This window comes from Mus caroli, chromosome X, assembly GCF_900094665.2.
Source record: "Mus caroli chromosome X, CAROLI_EIJ_v1.1, whole genome shotgun sequence".
NCBI classification, from domain to species: domain Eukaryota; kingdom Metazoa; phylum Chordata; class Mammalia; order Rodentia; family Muridae; genus Mus; species Mus caroli.
The window spans coordinates 139,547,808-139,559,503 of NC_034589.1; the positions used below are offsets into that span (position 1 = coordinate 139,547,808).

At 42.5% G+C, this 11,696-nt stretch overlaps 1 protein-coding gene across 1 annotated transcript in view; it reads left to right on the forward strand.

Annotated features, from left to right (window-relative positions):
• The first annotated feature begins 3,286 nt into the window (after positions 1 to 3,286).
• Itih6 (inter-alpha-trypsin inhibitor heavy chain family member 6) overlaps positions 3,287 to 11,696 on the forward strand; it is a 30,210-nt gene continuing 21,800 nt past the window's right edge. The window contains 2 exon segments of the mRNA XM_021152768.1: positions 3,287 to 3,421; positions 4,386 to 4,540. Coding sequence (XP_021008427.1) covers positions 3,287 to 3,421; positions 4,386 to 4,540 — 290 coding nt within the window.

Genomic DNA, 11,696 nt, shown 5'->3' on the forward strand with positions numbered 1-11,696 from the left:
ATTCAGGGGCCTAGGGAAGGAAGATCTGGAGTTGGAGGCTAGTCTGAGTTACATAGTAAAACTGTTGCATAGAAACGAGGGGCAGGGGAATGGGGAGGAATTAAAAACAAACAAAACAAACAAACAAACAGGGTAAAAGAATTAGAGAATGCCCATGAAGGAAGGAGATTATTTCCGTTTTAAATAGGTTGGTCAAGAAGTAACTCACTGAAATGGCCAAATTTGAATGAATACTTGCAAAGGCAAGGGAGTTAGGTAGATATCTGGGAACAATCTTCCAAGCAAAAAAGGTCAATACAAAGACCTACCCATGGCATCTTTTTCCATCCCTGGCATTTTGGAAGAGCATAAAGACCAGGGTTGCTAGAGTAGTAGCAGGAGAAGAGGAGAGAATGAACGGGCTGTGTGGTAAGAATGGTAATGAGGGCTTGCCTCACTAGCTCCTCTCTGAAGTGGACCATGGAGGGCTCCATTTTTAGCAGAGAATAGGAAGAATGTGGCTTGAATTTTAAAGGGACCTGGTAGTATACTGATGGAGGACAGATGGGAGGATGATAACATGGAAGAGAGCTAGTGACTAAGTGTAGTCAGTTGTCTGCATTCACCATTCTGGCGCCTGCTCTAGAGATCTTTAGCTGTAAGAAACTGACTTCTGATACATTTTTAGCTTGGTTTTGGGAGACAAGGTCTCACTATGTAACTCTAGCTAGCTTGATCCTCACTGTGTAGACCAGGCTGGCTTCTGAGTTGCAGCAATCCTCCTGGCCAAGCCTTTCCAGGACTGGGATGACAGGTATGCACCATTATGCCCGGCTCCTGATACACTGAAAAGTTTTTTCATACAATATATTCTGATCATATGCCTTCCCTTCCTCAAACTCCTCCCAGATGCCCCACCCCACTACCCACCCAACTTCATGCTCACTCTCTTGTGCTATCTCTCTTCCCTCTCTCCTCACAAAACTAGTAAAAACAACAAAAATTTTAAAAATCAAAGCAAACTAATTTTAAAAAGGAAAAATCAATAATGACAAATATGCCAAAGCAAAACACAAAACCGCTTCATTATCTTTATTTTAGTAACTCTTTTTTCTAAGTATTAAGTCTGCTGCATTGGTGTATAGCTTTTACATTTTTCTTTTCTATTGCCTATTTGTCTTGTTTCCCCTCACATTCTGAGAGATTTTTCTCTATGTCCTGATCTGTGTTGATATGTTTATTTCCAGCAACTTCTTTTCCATTTCTGAGTGTCTTCCTTTCCCTTGGTTGTCCCCACTGTGTCGCATCTCAGTTTGTCTCACACATGTCTTTTTCTTGAAGTGCTGACAAGCACCATTTTTCTCCTAAAGTGAAATTATCTTTTGTTACTCAAATCCCCAACTTGCTCTGGGTTCATTTGTTCTATTTGTGTGTTTAGACTTCTTGTTTTCATGATACTGGCTTTCTTAATTTGCCTGAGGCTCCTTGGTTATCTATTTGTCCTAAAGAGAGAGTGTGGGTACTGGATGGAGTTTTCTCTGGTGTTGTATAACCAAAGCTTCTCTAGAGAAAGGACTGTACCCTGTGAGGAAATCCCTTCTTCTTCTTCTTCTTCTTCTTCTTCTTCTTCTTCTTCTTCTTCTTCTTCTTCTTCTTCTTCTTCTTCTTCTTCTTCTTCTTCTTCTTCCTCTNCTTCTTCTTCTTCTTCTTCTTCTTCTTCTTCTTCTTCTTCTTCTTCTTCTTCTTCTTCTTCTTCTTCTTCTTCTTCTTCTTCTTCTTCCTCTTCCTCTTCCCCTTCCCCTTCTCCTTCTTCTTCCTCTTCTCCTCCTACTCCTCCTCCTCCCCCTCTTCCCCCTCCTCCTCTTCTTCCCCTCTCCTCTCCTCTCCCCTCCCCCTCCCCTCCCTCTCCTCCTTCTCCTTCTCCTCCTCCTCCTTCTCTTGAGTGCCAAGAGTACACACAAGCTACACCATGTCTCATTTACACAGTGCTTGCTGAAGACCCAACCCAAGACTTTGTGAATGTTAAACTGGCATTCTACCAACTGAGTTACATCCCTATCCCCTGTACTTCTACTGTGGATGCTTCAATGGGAAGCTTTGAGTGGACTTGGGGTAGCTGGCAACTAATAGGATTTGAGACACCACCACCCCCAATAGCCAGAATGAGACTTTGTTGTGCAGTAATGAATACCAGAGGGCAAATTCAGGTATCTTTGTTTTCTTTATGCCAATTTATAAAAAGTCCTCAGAGGAGTTGAGATAAAGGTTCTGATAAGCACTAATGGCCTCTGTGCAGGCATACTCTTCAATCCACCCTCCACAGATCCTTCAGACACTGGGATCAGAGCACCTCAATTCTGCATCTTTCTGTCCCTTTCATGTCTACAGTGGAAAAGAGGACTCCCCATGCTCTTTTGCTGTTGTTTTTGAGGCAGGATCTCTCTGCAAAGGCCAACTTGGCATGGAGCTCACCATGCAACATAGGGTGGCATCAGATTCATAGTCCTTCTGCACCAGTCTCCCAAGAACAGGATTATAAATACTGGCATGTATTTATTGAATATTTACCAGATGTCAAGAATTCCAAAAGTACAAGTTTAGTGTTACTATTTTTATGAAATTCTAGTTCTCTTCATTTCACATGAAGAACTGAGGCTGCAGAGTTGTTAGTCTCCTCGCTGAATATCATGCATTCAGTAAGCTACAGAACTACAATTCAAACCCAGATGTTCTCAGTCCCGAGACTATATTTTAAATGACTAAATTGTACTCTTTTTCATCCCTACCACAGCCCACCTTGACCTCTGATTATTCTTTAGGTTGGAAATCTCATGTCTGTGGGATCTCTGCGTCATTATAGTCCCCCTGTGTCAAGACTGAAGTCAGCAACAGAAAAGATCAACAATGAGTACTTGCCTCTCTAACCCTCTTTCAAAGTCTGCTACCTTTTTAAGATGATCAGTGCTGAGTGACCTTTCCCTGGCTCCAGTTATTGAGCTTCAGTGGATGTTTATAGGAAAGAAAAACCCCACCCTGAGCCAACATAGCAAACAGACAGACCCAGCACTCTGCTATGTTTAGTTTCCATTCATCTTACAGCTGGATGAAAGGGAAAAAGGAGGCACAGAACTGGCCCGTCTCCAGGCAAGATGCCAGCCTTAGCTCTTGGACAATCCTGGTTTGTGTGGGCCTCAATGCCACATTCAGAGACTTCCACACCCTTCAGCATGGTCCCTCCCTCCCAGGAGAAGGAATACCTGGAAGTTTAAAAGAGGGAAGACTTGCAGATCAGGTTCAGACATTCTGGATGAGAGCAGCAGGCCCAGCCAGAAGTGGTACCATGTCTGAATGGAGGTTCCTCAGCTGGGTCAGCATTCTGCTGACCATCCTCCTAGATCTAACACACCAGGGACCTCATGGCTCTGCCTCATCAAGCAGCAAGGTCAGTTCTAGCATAAGAGGACAAATTTCTGGAGTTTGTGAGAAAAGTAGCTCCTTGGGGTGGGAGGAGTAGAAGTTTCTCAGTGTCTTTCTGCAGGGCTGAGAAGCTGGAGCTAGAAAAACCAAGTTACTGTTTGCTGAGTGCATGGTAAGTGCTATCCCAGTGGTTTTCATTATTGTTTCAGTTGGTTCTTTCAGCATCCCTGTAAGCCATGCTCTCTCATTCCCATTAATGAGAGAAGGAAACAAAGGCTCATAGGTTAAGACAGCAGAGACAGAACTTGAACCCATGCCCATTTGACTCTAGATTTGCTGTGTCCCACTTCCCTACACTGAGCAAACATGATGTGTGTGATGTGTGAGTAGATGGAAGGATAATAAATTCAGGGAAGATAGGGAAGAAGATAGTTATCTTCCTGCTGGCTGACCTTCGTGTCTAAGCCTCATTTAACACATCTGTAAGATATGGGGAATACTGGAATTTAATACATTAGACACTTTCAATAATTGCAGTACATTACTATACATATGAGGCTCAATCCTTATAGCTGAAATCATAAAGAGGAAAAAAATCTAAATATCACATTACCTTGTAAGAATGTAGAACCCAATGAATGCATCCATTCTATTATATTCTAAAATGTTACATTTGTTCTGAAGTGATGCATGGACCACCACTACCACCACCAGCAGCAGCAGCTTTAGGGAACTTGGGAGCAAGGAGAACATCAGCCTCTCCCTGCCCCAAGGTTGCTAAATCAGAACACACATTTAGCAAGATCTGAGTTCCACTTGCTGCACTCTCAGGCAGGTCCACAGATGACAAAGGTCACTTTTCCTAGAGTCACCTCAGTTTCTTCTCCTGTGGCCTGAAACCAGTTCCAGAACCTTGAGATCCCAAGTACCTGTCCATCTGGGCCCAAAATGGACTCTCTCCAACTCACCTCTCTTGTATTCTCTCTCAGTTGTTGATGATGAGCTACTCCATACGTTCCACCGTGGTGTCTCGTTATGCACACACTTTGGTCACCTCTGTCCTCTTCAATCCACATGATGAAGCTCATGAAGCCACTTTTGACCTGAATCTACCCCGCATTGCCTTTATCTCTAATTTCACAATGTAAGTCTGCTTTAAAACTTACTATTTCATTCATTTGTGCATACATTCATTCAATCTTGTTCTTTCACTAGTGCAGAGCAGTTAAGAGGATGAATTATAAAAGCAGGCATCTTGACTTTGAATCCTGCCTTTGCCAGCTGTGCAACTCTGGATAAGCTACCTAACTTCTGAGCCTTATTTTACACATCTGTAAAATACAGATAAAATTAGAAACTACTTGCAAGAATTAAATGAATTAAAATGTATGGAAATCTATGCTAACACTTGTGTGTGGCATATGATAAATACTTGATAAAAATTGGGTGTTTGGGGGGGGGGGAAGCAAACCTTTCCCTGATACTAAAGGCATGATTCATACAGTGCTGGCTAGATGTGGTGGAAAGATGGACTACACACAGTCCCTGCTCCCAGTCTACTGTCTAATGGGGAACACACACACACAAAAAAAAAAAAACCACACACACACAAAGGAACAAGTTGATTTAAATAGAATACTCCAGCAGGAAAGAGAAAACTGATTGCAAAAAGGGAGGAATCATGAGGCCCAGCCAGAGATGGTGATCAGTTCTGAACTCCCATCAGTGGACAGAAGCCTTGGAAAAATGACACACAAGCTAAAGCTTCAATTATGAAATGTTCACTAGCCAAGCACTATGGAGGCAGGCCTGGAAAATTAAGGCAAAAGAACTAAGACACACATGTTCCTTCATGAGGAAAAAGTTTATGCACTTCTATGTCTTGGAAGTATAACAGGCAGAAGAAAGATCTGAATGAGACTTGGGATGTAGGAAACGACTAGGCTTTTAGGGCATTCCAGTGTGAAAGTGAGCACATGGAACACACACATACACACACATGCATGCATGTGTGCGCCCACCCTCCACACACTATACTATACTATACTATAGAACAGATATATATTATGAGAAATATACATGTAAAGTCATCAAAGAATAATGGAAAACTCTAAATAGAACACTAATAGTCTTTCATCCCCCTTTGATTTGTCCCCAGCATCCCCAGGGACACTTTAGAGAGAGCTGGGCTCCTTAGTAGAGAGACATGGTGATGTGGTAAGCAAAGAGTGACAATCATGAATCAGGGGTAGGCTGGAAGAGTCAGCCAAGAAGCTGGGAAGCAGAGTAGGGTCCTGTACTAGAACAAGGAACACGAACATGATGGTGGAATTTGAGAGTCCATTGGTGGCAGAAACAACCTGTTTATGGTGAAAGTATGAATGAGCATCGTCTTTTTTTTTATTTCAGTTTTGTTTGGTTAAATGACAGGCGATGGATGAGATGGTGAATGAGGGAAGAGACACAGATGAAAGAACTCTTAGTCTGAGTTATGAAAAGGCTTCTGGGGTTGGGGATGTTGCTCAGTCAAATGTTTTCCTAGTATACCAAAACATCTTGGATTCCATTCCCAGTAACACTTAAATGGTCACTGTGGCACACACCTGTCATACCAGCACTTGGGAGATGGAAGCAAGAAGATTAGAAATTCATGGTTATCATCCACAGTTATATATAGTGTGTTCAGGTTCAGTGCCAGCCTTGGCTACATGAAATCCTGCGTCAAGGGGGCAAAAGGAAAGGGGACTTCTGTCTTGGAGTGGAGACACTCTCAGAGTTAGATTAAGGAGTCCAAGCCAAACAGAATCCCTACCCTTGTTCAGTCATTGTCACTGTGTGATAGAGGAGAAAGCTCCTATGCTATAAGCAATCTTTACAGTCCTAAGCCCATGCCATTCCATCAAGAGGCTCCTGGCCTTGCCTTGAGAGTGGGTAGGTTGTGAAGAGGTGATTAAGGTGAAGTCAGTATAGGGGAGAAGACCTGACCATAATGAAGGGGTGATACTCTAAAACAGGATTTCCAAGTTAGTAAGACTTGGAGGAATCGAGATTCTTTCAAGTAGGGGACCAAAAGAACCAAATACAAGAATAAAAGTAGTCTCCAAACAAGTCGCAGGTATGATATGAATGAAGTGTGGGGGCGACCTGAGAGGTTGTCAGTCAGGTAATGTAAAAACCAAGCAATAGGCAGAATGTGAGTTCATTTCAGTAGAAAAAAAAATACGAAAAGGATTTATAAAAAATTAAGCAAAGCAGACTGGAGAAATGTCCCTGGGCAGACTCTGTGGAAAGTATGCTGGCTGGAGGCAGCACACACACAGAGGCCCCAGTGTGCTACTGCCAGAGTCGCTCCACCCTACCACCCCAGCCCCCAAGAGACCTTGAGGCCCAGCCAGCACTGTCCACCCCCACACTAACCAAGCCTCAGCAATACTGTTTCAGCTGCCTTGAAATGCTCCTGTCAGCTGTATATCTTCCCCTAGCGTTCCAGGAAGCTGCTAGTATCTGTGTCCTAGCCACTCCATTTCTGAAATGGAGACAGCTGTTCTTGCCTCCCGCAGAGGTATATTAATGTTCTCTAGGACACCACATTCTCACATCTCAAAGGTAGCTCTGACCTATCCGTTCCTTCCCAGTGTGAGCTTTAGCCAACACTTAACATTCCTTGCTGCCATGCAAGCTCATTGGGTCTTGAGTTCAAAGCCCTAGATTCTCTCACCATCTTTCTCTACCCCCCTTTTCTTTGATCCACTATTTGATGATACGAGCTCTGACTTTTCTTACTGTCCTTCTTGGTTGCCCATTATGAAATGATCAAGTGAGTGCTGCATTCCAGGCATGAGCAGCAAAGCAGGCAGGCATTTCTTTATCCTCAAAGAGCTCACAGGCTCCTAGAGAAAATAAGACATGGGGAACATAAGCACACATGTATCCGTTTGTCTATGAGAAGTGTTAGCAAGGAAAGCAAGAGAAACAGAGATTGAGTAGAGGTACTAGTCTAGAGCTATCAAAGATCAAGTGACATTAAACAGAGACTCAAAGAGAGTGCTGTAAAGACTGAACAATCTGAAGAGGAATATTCTAGGCAAAAAGGAAGCATAATACCAAGGCTCTGGGGCAAGAGTGTGCTGAACAAGTTAAAAAAGAAGAAAAGTGAGGAACACTATAAAAAGCAGCTAAAACTACAGACAAGCTGAGGATCTAATTGCTGAATGGATACCTGAATGCACCATAAAAAGAAAGGAAATTCTGTTTCTTGTGACAGCATAAATGGGCCAGCATAGAAAAGGCTGTGACTAGAATATTAGAAGCTCAAGCTAGCTTGGACCACAGACCAAAACCATATCACAAAAAATATAAATAAATAAAACAGTTTTTGTTTAATTCTGGTTTTAAGCTGGGTGCAATTCCTCATGCCTATAATACCAGTTTTGGAATGGGGAGGCAAACAGCTGGGGAGTTCAAAGACAGCTTGAAGTAGAACAAAACTTGGTCTTCAAAACAAACCAACCAACAAACTCAACTCCTTCAAAATGTGATTAGAGAGCTAACTTGCAGCTAAGAGTACTGTCTGCTCTTCCAGAGGACCTGGGTCAAATTCCCAGCATCCACATGGCAGCTCACTGTCTGTAACTCTAGTTCCAGGGGAACTGGAACCCTCCCTGGCATCTGTAGGTACCAAGCATGTATATAACATATAGTCATATACATAAGCAAAGCATCCATAGACAAAATAAAATAATAACTTTAAAGATGTTTCAAACTCTCAAACACTACCAAATGGATCGAGGGAGAAGTCACTAATGCTAAGTGAAGTATACCAGACACAGAAAGGCAAATACTACATGATATCACTCACACGATATATACACATAAATTTTACACAACGTATATATGTGTCACATGGATAGCATTAGTACATACAACTTTTATGGGTTTTTTGGTACGTTGGCATGTTTCCATGGGTTGTGGAATCTAGATTGTTAGTTTTGTGAATTTGAGGGTGAAATGATGATTATCCAAGGGTAGGGAATACATAGGGAATTCTGATCACAATTAGATAGGAATGACAAGCTCTATGGAACCCACCAAAAAGCTAGACTGCCTGACCAGTGAGCCCCAGAAATCCACTTCTTTCCACATCCCCAATTTTGGCAGTCCAAGAATGCCTCACTATCCATGCTCTGTCTTTTTTTTTCTTAATTTAACTTTTATTGACTATTTGTGGATTTCACATCATGTACCCCAATCCCACTCATCTCCCGTCCCTTCGGACCTGCCCTCTGCACCCAAAAGAAAAAAAATCCACATCAAGGAAGCTGTAGTGTGTGACAGTGTGTCCCATACTATATACCCTTTTGTCCACACTTTGCTTTAAAATGTTTCCTACAATGAGTCACTGGTCTGGTTCAAGACCTCTGGCTTCTGCTACATTATCAATACTGGATCCTCACTGGGACTCCTCTAGATATCCTGTTGCTGCCCTGTGTCATAGAGATCCTGCAGTGTTGGATATGTGGTACCACCAGACCCTTCACATGCTCCATCAGTTCATAGATGGAGTAGATGTTGGGGTGATAACAACTCAAACCCATGGATCGGGACTATGTGGTAGCTGAGTTGGTCAGATGGCCAGCTCTCTCGTACCCACACCACCTGACAAACTCTCCAGCACTGCCCCGGGCTAGCTCATCCAATGCCTGCAGGAGCCAGTAAGAGACAGAGCCAGCACTCCCATTCTCATGCCCTCAGGGCTAGCTCACATCAGGGCCAACTCTATTGTGCTGTCTAGGCAAGGTACAGGGCCCAGTCTCCTGAATGTTGCAGCCAGTGAAGGGCAGTGTCCTGTATATTTAAACATAGGTATGGGGGATTAAACTCAGGTCTTTGTACTTGCAAAATAAGCATTTTACTTCATTTACTTTTATGTGTAAGTTAAAATAATTTTAATTTTTAAAATTATAGAGAGATAGAGGCAAGACTATTAAGTTCAAGGCCCTTTGAGCTTCAGAGTAAGCCCTGCTCAAACAAAAAGAAAAAAGTGAAGGATTTTTTTTTAAAAAAAAGGCAGGAAGAACATGCTACATAGTGTGTTCAGGGCTAGCCTAAGCTACATAGCAAAGCCCTGTCTCAAAAAGCTGTTGCTGTAAGCCAGCCTTGTCTACATAGTAAGTTCAGGCCTGCCAATGGTATGTCATATGACCCTGTCTCAAATAAACAAAGATTAATGGATATTTCTACTGCTATGTGATCTATCTATAAAGAGTGAGTGCTTAAAAATGGAGCCCAGTTAGTAGGTGTAATAAATAGTTCTTTCATTAATTTGACATAAACTAGACTCATCTGGGAAGATGGAACCTCAACCGAGAAAATACCTCCATCTGGTTGGTCTATAAGCAGGGATATGGGTCATTTTCTTGATTCAAGATTGATATGGATGAGCCCAGACCTTTGTTGGTGGTTCCATCCCTGGACTGATAGTCATGAGATCAAGTAAAAAAAAAAAAAAAAAAAAAGAAGACGGCTGAGCAAGTTGTGTGGAGCAGGCCAATAAGCAGCACTCCATGGCCTCTGCATCAGCCTCTGCCTCCAGGTTCCAGCCCTGTATGAGTTCCTTTCCTGACCTCCCTTCATGATTGGAAGCTTTAAGCTGAAATAAACTCTTACCCTTCCCAAGTTGCATTTGGTCATGGTGTTTATCCCAAAACAGAAGGCAAACTAGAACAGAAATTGCTACCAGGTTCGTGGGGTATTGCTGCGACAGAGCTAGCCATGTTGTTTCAGGGAGGAAATAGCAAAAGATTTTGGAAGTTTGAAATGGAAAAGCTGTTGAGTGCTTAAAGTCTAATGGGCTGTTCTGTGGGGGCATGGAAAATAAGAGTGCTGAGAGCAGTGTGATAATAGGGACCTGGATTGTCAAGTTTTCTAGGGAAGCAAAGACTTTATCGGGCTATTCTTATATTTGGAATTGAGAAGCTTGCTTTCTTATCACTGAAACTGGGCCTGAAAAATCAGCTGGGATTAACAAGAGACCAGTATCCCTAAAGTGAAAATGTTGCTTTCCTGGGACAATCAATGCTGGTTAGCTTGGGCTAAAGAATCAACAGTGGTTAATAAGAGACTAGCATCATTGAGGTGAAATCTTGTGACAAGTATTTCTTTGGCGTCAGCACACAGAAGCTGTGGTCCAAAACCTCCAAGGCTGCATCTCAAGCTGATAGCCAGGGTTGGTAATGCACAAGAGTTCGCTATGTGGCACTGTTTTTGGCATTGTGATGGGGACATGGAGAGCAGCTGAGGTTGGCATTGTGAGAAGCCGGGAGAGGACATTGAAAAAGATGAAACATCAGTTGTAGTGCAGACCCAGCATATTGGAGGTGCCAGGACTATAGGATGAAAAAACAGTGACAAGTGTGGTGTGGGGCTGGCCTGAGCCTAAGAGACCACCCAGATTTGTGTACTACAGACGGCAGAGCTGCAAAAGTGGAGCTGCCCACTTCTCAGCACTTTGAAGGCCAGGAGTTTGTGAGTGAAACCCAGATGTTGGACTTTTTACACTGTCAGAGTTTACTTTTGCTTTGATTGTAATTGTGTCCTACTTAGTTCTTCCCTCTTAGGACAAAAAGTATACAACTTATTTTTTCATTTTACAAGAGCTCACACTTAGGGACTTTGGATTCTTAGAGAGACTTTGGATATCTTAAAGAAGCTGAATATTTTTTTTTAAGTCTGAAGAATGTGAGACTTTTAAAATTGTCCTGTTTTATATTGTGAAATTAGCATGAGATCTTGGGAATAAACACGAAAGGAAAGGTTATGATTTAATAGTGATGTGTTTATGTGTCATGTTGAATCGGGTCACTTGTGGTAGTTAAGTTTTTTGTTTGTTTTGTTGTTGTTGTTGTTGTTGTTGTTTTGTTTGTTTTTTTTTTGTCAACCTGATGCAAGCTACAGTCACCTTGGAAGAAGGAACCTCAATTAAGAAAATGCCCCCAACAAACTGGCCTGTAGGCAAGCAGCAAGCATGTAAGAGCATTTTCTTAATTAGTGATTGATGAGGGAGGACCCAGCTCATTGTGGGTGGTGTCATCTCTGGGATGGTAGTGCTGGCTTTATTAAGAAAGCAGGCTGAGGATCCCGCAATACCTCTCCTGGGCATATATCCAGAAGATGTTCCAACCGGTAAGAAGGACACATGCTCCCCTATGTTCATAGCAGCCTTATTTATAATAGCCAGAAGCTGGAAAGAACCCAGATGCCCCTCAACAGAGGAATGGATACAGAAAATGTGGTACATTTAC